This window comes from Apodemus sylvaticus, chromosome 14 (assembly GCF_947179515.1).
Source record: "Apodemus sylvaticus chromosome 14, mApoSyl1.1, whole genome shotgun sequence".
NCBI lineage: Eukaryota > Metazoa > Chordata > Mammalia > Rodentia > Muridae > Apodemus > Apodemus sylvaticus.
The window spans coordinates 74407398-74423692 of NC_067485.1; the positions used below are offsets into that span (position 1 = coordinate 74407398).

General features: G+C 42.0%; 1 protein-coding gene across 1 annotated transcript in view; it reads right to left on the reverse strand.

Annotated features, from left to right (window-relative positions):
* Positions 1–16295, reverse strand: part of Sfmbt2 (Scm like with four mbt domains 2) — a 172180-nt gene that overhangs the window by 88989 nt on the left and 66896 nt on the right. Inside the window, exons 7-8 of the mRNA XM_052157580.1 lie at positions 13506–13607; positions 10965–11112 (exon numbers count right to left, since the gene is read on the reverse strand). Coding sequence (XP_052013540.1) covers positions 10965–11112; positions 13506–13607 — 250 coding nt within the window. The remainder of the gene's footprint in view (positions 1–10964; positions 11113–13505; positions 13608–16295) is intronic.

Consider the following 16295-nt stretch of genomic DNA (forward strand, 5'->3'; position numbering starts at 1 on the left):
ACATCTGGGTGTGAATTTCAGTGTGTGTGTCATGCATGCGTGTCTGTATGTGTGTGTGCATGTCCATGTATATATATACACACACATGTACATACACAAACACATAGACACACATGCAAATACATAGAAGGCATCACATGAAAGCCATGATGATCTTTAACTCAACATGAGGTGAAACATGAATTTGACCTCCTGATCCTCCTGACTCTGTCATGGGTTTGTCACCTGGTGAATGACATGTCTGCGTGGCCCAGAACTACATAATCTTTATAACTCTACATCACAAGTAATTCAAATAGATTGATGAGAGCCATTCAATTCTGTGTGTGTCTGTTGCATGTGTGTGTGTGTATATGTGTGTATATATATTGATATACACACGTGCACAATCACACACACGTACTCACAAATGCACATACACTGAAGTCATAAAAAAAAACCCTGTCAGAACTCTACCTCATCATGACTGTAAACCTGAATTTGAACTCCTGATGCTCCTGACTCTAGCAAACATTTTCACCTGGTGAGTGAGCCCTCTACCTGGCCCAGTACTGAATACTATCTAAAGCATTAAGTCACAAAACATTCACATGAGCACCTGAGTGCCATTTGGGTATGTGTGTGTGCATGCGTGTGTGCAAATGTGTGTACATTTATATATTCATATACACACATGTACATGCACACGCAAAAATACACACATGAACAAACATTGGGGGCATCACATGACTTCCAAGCAGATATCAAACTCATCACAAAACTAAACATGAATTTGAATACATGATCCTCCTGATTTTAGCAAGCATTTCACCTGGTAAGTGAGACCACTCCCTGGATGGGTACTGCATCATCTCTAAAGCTCTAAGTCACAGATCATTCAAGAAAATCTGGGTGTGAATTTCGGTGTGTGTGTCATGCATGCGTGTCTGTATGTGTGTGTGCATGTCCATGTATATATATACACACACATGTACATACACAAACACATAGACACACATGCAAATACATAGGAGGCATCACATGAAAGCCACGATGATCTTTAACTCAACATGAGGTGAAATATGAATTTGACCTCCTGATCCTCCGGACTCTGTCATGGGTTTGTTACCTGATGGATGACATGTCTGCGTGGCCTAGAACTACATAATCTTTATAACTCTACGTCACAAGTAATTCAAATAGATTGATGAGAGCCATTCAATTCTGTGTGTGTGTCTGTTGCATGTGTGTGTATGTGTGTATGTGTGTATATATATTGATATACACACGTGCACAATCACACACACGTATTCACAAATGCACATACATTGAAGTCATAAAAAAAAAAACCCTGTCGGATCTCTAGCTCATCATGAAATTAAGCATATATTTGAACTCCTGATGCTCCTGACTCTAGCAATCATTTTCACCTGGTGAGTGAGCCCTCTACCTGGACCAGTACTGAATACTATCTAAAGCATTAAGTCACAAAACATTCACATGAGCACCTGAGTGCCATTTGGGTATGTGTGTGTGCATGTGTGTGTGCATGTGTGTGTGCAAATGTGTGTACATTTATATATTCATATACACACATGTACATGCACACACAAGAATACACACATGAACATACACTGGGGATATCACATGAATTCTGAGCAGATATCAACCTCATCACAAAACTAAGCATGAATTTCAAATCGTGATCCTCCTGATTTTAACAAACATTTTGACCTGGTGAGCAAGACCTCTCCTTGGACAGGTACTGCATCATCTCTAAAGCTCTAAGTCACAGATCATTCGAGAAAATCTGGGAGTGCCATTTGGGTGTGTGCGTCATGCATGTGTGTGTCCATGTGTGTGTATGTCCATGTATATATATGCACATGTACATACACAAACACATATACACACATGCACATACATAGGAGGCATCATATGAATCCAAGGATCATCTCTAACTCATGACATGAAACATGAATTTGAATTCATGATCCTCCTGACTCTTTCAAGTGCTTTGCACCTGGTGAATGACATGTCTGCTTGGCCCAGAACTACATAATCTCTATAAGTCTAAGTCACAGATGATTCAAATGGATTGATGAGAGCGATTCTGTGCGTGTGTCTGTTTCATGTGTGTGTATGTGTGTATGTGTGTATATATATTCATATACACACGTGCACAAGCACACACACGTATTCACAAAAGCATACATAGAGAAGTCATAAAAAAAAATCCCTGTCAGATCTGTAACTCATCATGAACGTAAACCTGAATTTGAACTCCTGATCCTCCTGACCCTAGCAAACATTTTTACCTGGTGAGTGAGCCCTTTACCTGGACAAGTACAGCATACTATCTAAAGCATTAAGTCACAAAACATTCACATGGGCACCTGAGTGCCATTTTGGTATGTGTGTGTGCATGCATATGTGCATGTGTGTACAGTTATATATTTATATACACACATGTACATGCACATGCAAGAATACACACTTGAACATATATTGGGGGCATCACATGAGCTGCAGGCAGATATCAAACTCATCACAAAACTAAACATGAATTTGAATACATGATCCTCCTGATTTTAGCAAGCATTTTCACCTGGTGAGTGAGACCTCTCCCTGGCCCAGTACTGCATCATCTCTAAAGCTCTAAGTCACAGATCATTCAAGAAAATCTGGGAGTGCCATTTGGGTGTGTGTTTCATGCATGTGTGTGTGCGTGTGTGTGTATGTCCATGTACATATATACTCACATGTTCATACACAAACACATATACACACATGCACGTACATAGGAGGCATCACATGAATCCAAGGATCATCTCTAAGTCATGAGGTGAAACATGAATTTAAATTCATGATCCTCCTGACTCTGTCATCGGTTTTTCACCTGGTGAATGACATGTCTGCTTGGCCCAGAACTACATAATCTCTATAAGTCTAAGTCACAGATGATTCAAATGGATTGATGAGAGCGATTCTGTGCGTGTGTCTGTTTCATGTGTGTGTATGTGTGTATGTGTGTATATATATTCATATACACACGTGCACAAGCACACACACGTATTCACAAAAGCATACATAGAGAAGTCATAAAAAAATCCCTGTCAGATCTGTACCTCATTATGAATGTAAGCCTGAATTTGAACTCCTGATCCTCCTGACTCTAGCAAACATTTTCACCTGGTGAGTGAGCCCTCTACCTGGACAAGTACAGCATACTATCTAAAGCATTAAGTCACAAAACATTCTCATGGGCACCTGAGTGCCATTTGGGTATGTGTGTGTGCATGTGTGTGTGCATATGTGTGTGCATTTATATATTCATATACACACATGTACATGCACACGCAAGAATACACACTTGAACATACATTGGGGGCATCACATGAATTGCACGCAGATATCAAACTCATCACAAAACTAAGCATGAATTTGAATACATGATCCTCCTGATTTTAGCAAGCATTTTCACCTGGTGAGTGAGACCTCTCCCTGGCCCAGTACTGCATCATCTCTAAAGCTCTAAGTCACAGATCATTCAAGAACATCTGGGTGTGCCATTTGGGTGTGTGCATCATGCATGTGTGTGTGCGTGTATGTGTATGTCCATGTACATATATACTCACATGTTCATACACAAACACATATACACAAATGCACGTACATAGGAGGCATCACATGAATCCAAGGATCATCTCTAAGTCATGAGGTGAAACATGAATTTGAATTCATGATCCTCCTGACTCTTTCAAGTGCTTTGCACCTGGTGAATGACATGTCTGCTTGGTCCAGAACTACATAATCTCTATAAGTCTAAGTCACAGATGATTCAAATGGATTGATGAGAGCGATTCTGTGCGTGTGTCTGTTTCATGTGTGTGTATGTGTGTATGTGTGTATATATATTCATATACACACGTGCACAAGCACACACGCGTATTCACAAAAGCATACATAGAGAAGTCATAAAAAAATCCCTGTCAGATCTGTAACTCATCATGAATGTAAGCCTGAATTTGAACTCCTGATCCTACTGACCCTAGCAAACATTTTCACCTGGTTAATGAACCATTTACCTGGACAAGTACAGCATACTATCTAAAGCATTAAGTCACAAAACATTCACATGGGCACCTGAGTGCCATTTGCGTATGTGTGGGCATGTGTGTGTTCATATGTGTGTACATTTATATATTCATATATACACATGTACATGCACACACATGTACATGTACACACAAGAATACACACAGGAACATACACTGGGGATATCACATGAATTCCGAGCAGATATCAAACTCATCACAAAACTAAGCATGAATTTGAATACATGATCTTCCTGATTTTAACAAGCAATTTCCCCTGGTGAGTGAGACCTCTCCCTGGACAGGTACTGCATCATCTCTAAAGCTCTAAGTCACAGATCATTCAAGAACATCTGGGAGTGCCATTTAGGTGTGCGTGTCATGCATGCGTGTGTGCGTGTGTGTGCATGTCCATGTATATATATATACACTCATGTACATACACAAACACATATACACACATGCACATACATAGGAGGCATCACATGAATGCTACGATGATCTTTAACTCATCATGAGGTGAAACATGAATTTGACCTCCTGATCCTCCTGACTCTTGCAGGCATTTTTCAGTTGGTGAATGACATTTCTGCATGGCCCAGAATTACATAATCTTTATAACTCTAAGTCACATATACTTCAAATGGATTGATGAGAGCCATTCAATTCTGTGTGTGTGTGTCTGTTGCATGTGTGTGTGTGTGTGTATGTGTGTATATATATTGATATACACACGTGCACAATCACACACACGTATTCACAAATGCACATACATTGAAGTCATAAAAAAAAAAAACCCTGTCAGATCTCTACCTCATCATGACTGTAAACCTGAATTTGAACTCCTGATCCTCCTGACTCTAGCAAACATTTTCACCTGGTGAGTGAGCCCTCTACCTGGACCAGTACTGAATACTATCTAAAGCATTAAGTCACAAAACATTCACATGAGCACCTGAGTGCCATTTGGGTATGTGTGTGTGCATGCGTGTGTGCAAATGTGTGTACATTTATATATTCATATACACACATGTACATGCACACGCAAGAATACACACATGAACATACACTGGAGGCATCACGTGAATTCCGAGCAGATATCAAACTCATCACAAAACTAAGCATGAATTTGAATACATGATCCTCCTGATTTTAGCAAGCATTTTCACCTGGTGAGTGAGACCTCTCCCTGGCCCAGTACTGCATCATCTCTAAAGCTCTAAGTCACAGATCATTCAAGAAAATCTGGGAGTGTCATTTGGGTGTGTGCATCATGCATGCGTGTGTGCATGTGTGTGTATGTCCATGTACATATATACGCACATGTACATACACAAACACATATACACACATGCACATACATAGGAGGCATCACATGAATCCAAGGATCATTTCTAAGTCATGAGGTGAAACATGAATTTGAATTCATGATCCTCCTGACCCTGTCATCGGTTTTTCACCTGGTGAATGACATGTCTGCGTGGCCCAGAACTACATAATCTCTGTAAGTCTAAGTCACAAATGATTCAAATGAGCGATGAGAGACATTCGATTCTGTGTGTGTGTCTGTTTCATGTGTGTGTGTGTGTGTGTGTGTGTATAGATATTCATATACACACGTGCACAAGCACACACACGTATTCACAAAAGCATACATAGAGAAGTCATAAAAAAAAATCCCTGTCAAATCTGTAACTCATCATGAATGTAAGCCTGAATTTGAACTCCTGATCCTCCTGACTCTAGCAAACATTTTCACCTGGTGAGTGAGCCCTCTACCTGGACAAGTACAGCATACTATCTAAAGCATTAAGTCACAAAACATTCTCATGGGCACCTGAGTGCCATTTGGGTATGTGTGTGTGCATGCGTGTGTGCATATGTGTGTATGTTTATATATTCATATACACACATGTTCATGCACTTGCAAGAATACACACATGAACAAACATTGGGGGCATCACATGACTTCCAAGCAGATATCAAACTCATCACAAAACTAAGCATGAATTTGAATACATGCTCCTCCTGATTTTAGCAAGCATTTTCACCTGGTGAGTGAGACCACTCCCTGGATGGGTACTGTATCATCTCTAAATCTCTAAGTCACATATAATTAAACTGGATGGAAGAGTGCCATTCTTGTGTGCGTGTGTATGTGTGTGCGTGTGTCTGTGTGTCTGTGTGTCTCTGTACATGTGTATGTGTATATGTGTGTATTCATATACACATTTTCACATTGACACACAAGAGCGCACACATGCATATACCTAGGGGGTATCTCATGAATCCCAAGCTGACCTCTAACTCATTATGAAGTTAAGCTTGATTTTAACTCTTGATCTTCCTGACTCTAGGCAGCGATTTCAACTTCTTAGTGAGAACTCTTCCTGGCCCAATACTGCATAATCTCTGAAGCTCTGAGTCACATACCATATAAGTGGATTGATGAGTGCCATTCCTGTGTGTGTGTGTGTGTGTGTGCGCGCGCGCGCGCGCGCGCGCGCGCGCGTGTGCGTGCATGTGTGTGTATGTATATGTGTGTGTATACATATGAGTATGCCTATACACACATGTACATGCCCTCATACATATACACATATGCACGTACATAAGGGGCATCATATGAGTCCCAAGCTGGTCTTCAACTCATGATGAAGTGAAGCCTGAATTTGACCTCCTGATCCTCCTGACTCGGGCAGGCATTTTTCACCTGGTGAATGACATGTCTGCGTGGCCCAGAACTACATAATCTCTATAAGTCTAAGTCACATATAATTCAAATGGATTGATGAGAGCCATTCATTTGTGTGTGTGTGTCTGTTGTGTGTGTATGTATATGTATATTCATATACACACATGCACAAAACCACACACATATACACACATGCACATACATAGAAAGCATCACATAAATCCCAGGCATATCTGTAGCTCATCATGATCTTAAGTGTGTATTTGATTTCATGATCCTTCAGACTCTGGCAAGCGTTTTCCCCTGGTGAGTGAGGCCTCTCCCTGGCCCAGTACTGCATAATCTCTAAAGCTCTAAGTCACCGATTATTCAAATGGATATATTACTGCAATACGTGTGTGTGTGTACATGTGTGCATGCATATGTGTATATGTATATATTCATATACACACATGCACATACATAGGGGACAATCACATGAATTCCAAGGTGATCTCTAACTCATCATGAAGTTAAGCATGAAATTCAACTCCTGATCCTTCAGACTCTGGCAAACATTTTCACATGGTGAGTGAGACCTCTCCCTGGCCCAGTACAGCATCATCTCTAAAGCTCTAAGTCACATGTCATTCAAGTGGATTAGTGGGTGCAATTTGTGTGTGCGTGTGTATGTGTGTGTGTGTGTATGCATGTGTATTTGTGTGTGTATGTATATTCATATATACACACATGTATTTGCACACCCAAGTACACACACACACACACACATACATAGGGAGTCTCACATGAATCCCAGGCTGATCTCTAACTCTTCATGAAGTTAAGCAAGAATTTGAACTCCTGATCCTCCTGACTCTGGTAAGCATTTTCCCCTGGTGAGTGAGACCTCTCCCTGGCCCAGTACTGCAACATCTCTTAAGCTCTAAGTCACACACAGATCATTCAAATGGATAGACAAGTGATATTTGTGTGTGTGTGTGTGTGTGTGCATGTGTGAATGTATATGTATATTCATATACACACATGTATATGCACACCAAGTACACACACATGCACATACACGGGGCATCACTTGAATCCCAGGCTGACCTCTAACTCATCATGAAGTTAAGCATGAACTTGAACTCCTGATCCTCCTGCCTCTGTCTCCCACGTGTTGGGATTACTGTTATATGCAACCATTCCTCTGGAATGTCAATATATTATTGTCTATAATACAACAAATGTTCAATAAAATGGATTTTTTTAAACAAACTAAAAACAAATGCTCAGGTTCTTTATGGAAAGAGAATTAGAATTAAGGGTTACTATTTTGTCCTGCAGTAATAATTCAAAATCAGTACTCCTTCCTAAGTCATGTTGAACCATTTGTATGCCTATTAGACGGTCGACCTAGAGACAAGCAAATGTTACAATGAACAGTTTCCTTCACTATTCACTCCTGCATTTTATAGCACAAATCCAGTGTTTTCCACCAAAAGTTCCCTCAATTTGGAAGTCTGCCTCTTTGAAATCTACTACTACTCTTTGGAATTACATGCCCAGAATCTGGATAGCCTGTGTAGTCATGTTTTTTATCTTACTTTTTTTATGAATTTATTTAAGCACCATTGGTAGGACCTATAAACTGTTGGTATGTCCTATATTGGGTTAAAATGGCAGGATCAAATCTGTAACAGCAAAACCCTAAGGCAGGGAGCCACTGGAAAGTTCCTGTCTTTCCCAGCTTTGAAGGTTTGTCTCTAGAGTGGTAAGCAGAATATTTTGCTTTCTCTTTTAAAAGAGGGCAGAATCAAAACAATATAAGAAGAGACCTGTGTTCTTGGCATGTCTCTCTCCATGTTGCCTTCTATGGAAAGATGGTCAATGACCAGGCAACATCCAATTGCAAGATGGATTCACAGTTTTCACAGAAATCTAAGCACACAGGAAACCCTTTGAAATCTCTTGAGAACATGCAGATTATAACTTACACATTCTAGCTTCAAACCCCAGTGTTCAACATTAAAGCAGACATGACAGTTTTCTCCTTTCACACATTAATAAAATATGGAATGGTGTTTGCAAAATCCTGCAACACGGTTCCCAGTCCTCAAAGTAAGATAAGACCAGAGATGAACAACCTCCAAGGAAACCACTAAGCACCACTACAAACCACCAGTACCAATGTCTAAATTTGCATTGTTTTAATTACTAACATAAATACAGTCTACTCTCATGAGATGAAACCAGAGTCCAATAAGCCAAGCCACGACTGTGGTATAACTATCAACATTTGGAAAATTACACCTTCAAACTGTAATTCACCAACTGCTCTCAAGCATATAGACCAATACCCATTCAAAATTTACAGCATGCTAACATCTGCCGGTCCTGACTAAGGCCATCTGAACCGCCCTAAAGGATGGACTGTGTGGAGATGCCAGCCCTAGGAGCAGCGCAAAGGGTAGCTAGCACACCTAGGTGGAGAAGCATTCGTTTGGGATTGTAAGGCTGGAATTCAGACAACCTCTTGGATTTCACAAATTATTGAACCCAACTGAGCTTTCAGTTGCCCAGGGGTGAGGATAGGGAGAATAACTGGGGTTTAAATGAGATCGTTTTTATGAGCCATTTCAAACGAGAAAACCTTCTACTTGAGTGCTAATCCCTCATGTAGTAGGACCTGGGATTTAAACATAATGGTTAACACATCCTCCTTGTATACTCTCCATCTGCAGAGCCTGCAGAGCATTGGTCTGCATTCCATACGGCTGTACCTGCCCAAGCACACAGTAGCTGTGTTTGCTACTGCTGCAGCAAATATTATTTGTTTCTCTACACTCACCAAACCCTGTTAGTCCCTGGTCCTACCTCGACACTACCCTGAAGTCTCCAATGAAAGCTTTGAAATGTAAGCTTTTCAGTCAGTTCAGGTCACAACAAGAACGCAAACATAAATACACAGAGGGCCCATGGGCTGGAGCCTTTCCACCATCCCCAGGTGTAGTAGGCATGACGACCACAGCTCCCGTCTGTCACTCAAATCCTTGTTTCTCTAGGCATAGCAGATTATATGAACTATTGGTGATGATGAGTCCTCACAACAGGATTTGTGAGGACGCAGTGATCAGAAACCTCAAAAATGGTTCACTGCCACGTCATGAGCCCACAGAACTACGCATCTGTAATCTGAAGAGTCAACAGCTGAAATGGAGAGAGATGCAGGAGCACCTCCGTCATGGAGAGGAGGACGGAAGAGAAGTGAGGGTCAGAGCCCAGCAAGGGCCACAATACTGCAGTTAAGCTACACCCAGCACAGGTCAATGGCACAACAGCTCCTCACAGCCAGCTAGCTAATGAGACATGGAAAATTATCCCATAATCCCTACACATCTGAAAAAGGCTCATGCAAAACCTCTTTGTATTTAAGGTAGTATGTAGCAATGTGTTACGTTTTTCTAATCTTTCTCCAATTTCTCTCCTGCCATTCCATACATATAATATATATGGAATACACACACACACACACACATAGAATATATATACACATATACATATACACATTCTCTTATATTCTTTCATTTTGTTTAGTGTTTAGTTACTTATTTTCTGAATGAAGGTTTCATGTAGCCCAGGCTAGCCTTATACTATGTAGCTGAGGATCATCTTGTATCCCTGGCTTTCCTGCCTCTACTCTCTGAGCACACCACCGGGTAAAGCCTCATTTTTCATTTTATGTTACCTTGGACATGATAGCATTAAGTGAATTATCCTAATTATTACGTTAAGATTTTGGACCCTAAGAGTATCTGAGCAGTGGAGCAGCCAAGACCCTGAAGTCTAAAGAAATACACCATTGCCATTTTGTTGTACATACTTCTCAAGACATTTTCATATCTTTAACTTCCATCATTTTGGTGCCTGAATCACTCACTACACAGCGTCAGAGAGAAGCAGCTATACACGCACCATCTAGAGGAGGAAGTACCTTGTCATTGGCCCTGATAATCAAGCCCCGCGAACCTTCCAAGGGGTCAAGGGGTGGAGCTATGGTGGCATCTATATCAATCAATACAGAAGAATCCTTTCCTTGCATCACAGGTCAATTCACACTGTAACTTGTCTAGATAAACATGGTGACGACATGCCAGAGGCAAGAAGACGTCAGTCTGCACCTACTCCAACCCCACACATTTTCACAAGATACGAACCTTTTGGAGGAGCGAGGTTGACTCCATTTTTAAGGCACCACTGTACTGGCAAAATCCCCAAAGAATCTGCATGGCACAGCATCGTGAGTTTATTAGCTTCAGGTCTTAGGTCATCAATGGCCACTTGGAAAAAATGACTATTAAAAACCTAAAAACGAAAAAAAGAAGAAACAAAGAAAAGAAAAAGTACATGTTAATTTCTCAGTGTTGCACATACAAATCCCGGCACTGTTTCAATGGCATTGAACATGTCCTGTCAAACTGACTTCAGCATGAACCTGCATTTCAGTACATATCACTGAACCAAGTGGACAAGACACCAGAATCAGTCGTGATGGTCTCATATATGGAGAGAGGAATAAGTTAAATATACAGAAGAGAGAAAATGAAAACCAAGCAATAAAAACCTAGAAATATAAAACAAGGGCCTCCTATGAAGAAAACCAAACCGACAGACAGACAGACAACCAATTCCTGACCACGGAAAAAGAAAGTGGGTATTAAAAGGCCAAAATGGCACCTTGACCTCTATGGCAGGGACCAAACTCTTCACAGCAGATCCCTCAAGCCCTCTGGCTTCAGCCCTGGCAGACTGCTAGACTCCTGTGCACTATAGCCTTCGAAATACAACATCCTGTAGCCAGAGAAGAAATCACGTATGCAGGAAAAACCTGTCTTTACTTCATTTCTTCCCATCACCTGTCACCACCAAAATATCAGATGTTCTTTGAGGACAGTGACCTCCTTTATTCATCAGATGATTCACAGAGGCATAGGAAACATTTTGTAGTTGAATATACAGTGAATGAGACAAAAATGCCAATGATGAAAAGGAACAAGCAGCTCTAGTGGGTGGACCTCTGTCAGACCAGCTAAGGAGGCTGAGTAGGGGTGCGGAGACGGGGTGGGGTCACATGTTCACAAGCTTGCCAAATGTCTGGCTACAGAGGGGGCTAAAGACCAGCTGAGGCAAACTAGTGAGACTCTGGCTCAAAATAAAACAAAATAAATAAATCTAAAAAGAGGCTCAGAATACAGCTCACTAATAGAGCATTTGCTTAGCATGCACCAGATTCTAGATTCAAGCTCCCATACTGCAAGGGGAAAAAAGAAACAATGCTCTAAGCAAAGCAAAATCAAATGCCTCACCCCACACACATACACACTTGTACACAGGCAGGCACACACACACACACACACACACACACACAAACACTCTACCTTTACATTTATACTAAGCTCTGTTTCCTAGCTCCCTCCATTGCAAAGCATGTTGTAGACTAAATCTATAAGCAAGAGTAGGAAGTCTAAACTGCACCTCTACGTTCTGACTCCAGTAACTATCTCTAATTGTAGTCACTTGGCAACTGCCTTTAAAAAATCTGCTTTAAGAAGCATAGACTCAAGCTAGGCCTATAATGCTAACCTGAATATGGAGGCACGAGGATCAGGATCAGCCTGGGTCACTTGAGACTCTATTTAAAAAGGGGGGGAGGGGATGGATCATGGCCAGCTTGCCTAGGAAAACATTTCTTGATAGTGGTTACATTTAAAAACACTCTCAGGACTGGAGAGATGGCCCTCTGGTTAAGAGCACTGGTTGTTCTTCCAGAGGACCCAAGTTCAATTCTGAGCCCCCACATAGTGGCTGACACCTGTTTGTAACTCCATTCCCAAGGGATCTGGTGCCCTCTTCTGGCTTCAACAAGCACCAGCCACAGACATACATGCAGTAAAAACACCCACATACAGAAAACAAAAGTGAAGAGACTCAAGCACATCCTCCTGGCAGCCGCAGGCAGCTCTCAGGAGCCACCCCCCCTGGAATCTATCTCTTTACTCATCCGTCTTCTTTGTTGTCTGATTCCCTGGAGTATAATGTATGCCTAATGACAACAGGAAACTAATTGGCCTATGCATCAATGTCCAGAGCCACGCCTATGACCACTCAGTACCTCTCTAAAAGATCAGCCCTACCGCTATCATGGCAGTAGGGTATCTAAGCACCGAGGGACCCTGCCTAAAGATTTCCAGGATCCATCAAACTCCACACTGATGTAAGGAGACTTCAGAGAAAAGTTCAGGAAGTTCCCTCCCATTTCACAGGACTCATGTTCCCCGGGATGAAAACCATTGTCCCGTGTTCCCTCTGACACAGAGCTCACGGGTCTCTCGAGCCCTTGGCCTTTCTTCAGTGCAACCTCCTTCACACACTCCGGCACTGTCAGCATCTCGTCTTTCAATATTTGAAATACCAGCCCTGCTCCACTGCTATAAGGCCTCTCCACCTAACACTAGGGCACCTCTTCACTTAGCTATATGCTTTCATATTGTTTATTCTATCTTCTTTGGGGCTTTCAGGAAGAAAAACTTTAAAGGGGCGCCTGTGTGAAACTTTCATTGTAAAAAGTAATCTCAGACACATATACAATGAACTGTGATCATAACCACTCCTTGTAGGCACACACCCATCTGCCTACCTTTGAAGACTTATGCAATCCGCTGTGGAGCCAAGAGCAAGGAGCAGAGCAGAAGACCTACCTTGGTCACTGATGCAGGGTAGATATGAAAAGGATCACTTATATGCAATGTCTCCAGCCGCATCCCAACTGTAAAGAAATGGCTTTGCAACTCTGCATGGTCCTGCGGGGATAACAGCGAGCGTGTTAGAGACAGCGCCATGAATTCGCTTGCCAACAGTCTGGACTCTGTTCCTTAGCATTGTCCTGAGTGACTGAAATCTGATGCAAATAATTAATTCTCTCCATTTCGAATTTCTAATTATTACAAGACAGTGTGGATTTAATTATTTTTCTGCAGGCTAAATTACTTTTCCGAGGGAGAGGCAGCGTGCCTTCGGTGGCCCTGCTTAAATTTACACGGAGCAAAACAACTCCTGTGCCGTTCCATTGCTTTGATCTGGTCAGGTGCTCACAGCTGAAGCCCCACACAATAAAGGTGGCCATCAGTCACCTGAAACCCAGCAGAATTGCCTTCCCTTTTGCCACCAAATTACATGACCCAGCATCCATCAGTGGGAATCACCTAGTCTCCTTCCAAACAGGCTAAGAGCTGGGTTGGTCATTGGTTGAGTCCATAACCTTAGTCCTTGTGAGATGCTGCAGCTGCCCTGGGGACATCTGAGCCTGACTCCTGCTCAGGAAAGGTGAGCTTTGCATTTCCTTCTCAATTGGTGTCTTCCTGCACTGACCCCCCCCTCCCTGAAACCTGATGATGGAGCCCTGGGGCTCCACTGCTTCTTCCGGGAAACAAATTTCAGTATCTTCTTCAGCCACACAGCTATAAATGAGGTTGACTGGACTCAGAATATCAGAATTCATCTTGCTGAACTGGAGGGTCATCTTGTACTTCACACTCGGTGTTTGTAGTCAAGGATAAATAAATAAGCTTACAGGCTGTCCCCGAAGTAATAACAGGTTCAAATAAAGCTTGCTATTTCCAAACACATCAAATGAATATGAAGTAAAAAAAACCACAACAACAATAACAACAACAACAGCAACAACATAAACCCAGGGGATCTATTGTTCTCTTAAATCTGAAAATCTCAAGTGGATTTTCAATGAATTCCATGATACCATTCTATAGCCAACTCATGGCCAACTCGACCACAGACAGTTATGATGGGTTGGGCCTGTTCTTCTGCCCTCACCCCAAAAGCCAATCAATTAGCCTCTGTCCAACAGGAGACCAGAAAAGGGGAACTCCTTCCAAAATTCTCCAGTGCCTCGCTGGGAAGATGGCTCTGCCTGTAAAGTGCCTAATTCAAAAGCATGGAGACTTGAATTCGGATCTCTGGCTCCCATGTAAAAAGCCCGCTGTCAGGTGAATACCTGTGACTGCAGAGATGGGGAAGTGGACACAGATGGACCCAAGGGCTATCTGGCCAGTCAGCGTACCTGAAACAGCTAGCTCCAGACTTAGTGAGAGGCTCTGTCTCAAAACTAAGGTAGAATGCTATAGAGGAAGATACCCAATGTAGACCTCTATCCTCCGTCTGTACAAGCAAGGGTGCCCCACATACACCTCTTTCCCCCTCCCCACTTAAGGTGTGGTGACTTATACATATGATTCCATCACGTGGGAGGCTGAGGCAGAAAGACTGTAAATTTAAGGTGAGCCTGAGCGACATAATGAGTTCTAGCTCCAGCCTATGCTACAGAGTTAGACACTATCTCATAAAAACAAAAGAAAAATAAATTTAAAAAATTAACTCTGTATGAGTCACCATTTTTCATTTGTGTGTGTGCACACGCACACTTACTTGTGCAATTGTCCATGGAGGGAAGGAAGGGAATCAGAACCCCTGGAGCTGGAGTTACAGACAATAGTGAAATGCTTGATACAGGGGTCCTTGGAACTGAACTCTGGTCCTTTGCAAGAGCAGCAAGCACTCTTAACTGCAGAGCCCTCTCTCCAGCCCCAGCTCCTTTTGCTTCTCATATCCTCACTGTAATCTGTGGAGGTCTCTGTATCCAAAGATACATAACATATGCAGGGTCTGAGCGAGGAGACTGGTGCTGTATCCAAGGAGGAGTAATCAGAGGAAGTGTAGTCACATGTCAGGGACATTCAAAGGACCTCACTCGGTTCTAAACTTTTAGAAATTTTTTCAGAGCTAAACAATACTTTATAAAAATTACATGCAGAAGGAAACACCCTGACATGCAGGTGGTGACTTCAGTTGTTTATAAGATGACCTTTATAAACTCCTTAATAACTGACAATCAAACACTTTATAAAATTATAAGCCTAAGGAGAAAAAGCAAGGAGAAATTCTTCAATACAGGTGCAGCTGCAAACAAAGCACTTTCTTTGAAAAGTGCTTTAGAAAAATAAAAGGAATTCAAAGCAACAGTCCGGGGATTTAATGTGAATTAGCACAGACTAACTAAACCAGGGCTGCAAACTGCAGGTGCTAAGGCACAAGAGCTAAACACAGAGTCACTAATTGACACCTGAATTAAAAGATTAAAAGCAAGGCTCCCCTGCAGACACCAACACCCCCCAGTTTATATGGATGAGATCTGAGTCACACTTGTGGATTTTGCAGGTAAGTAATTTCCTCTTTTAAACAAAACTCTTTATCCTTTTCTTTTGAAGTTACAATCAAGCATCCCTGAGTGTCCTCAACAAGATTAAGCAGTTATTATTATGCTGTTGCCAACACAGGCCTGGGTGCTCTGTGGTAGACACACTGGTAACTATGAATGGCCCAGGAGAATGGCTGATTTCCCCAGACCCCTGTACTCCTCTACGAAGTGTACAAAGCTGCTAGGCTACAAAATCTTGCTCACTAATCGTAGCAAA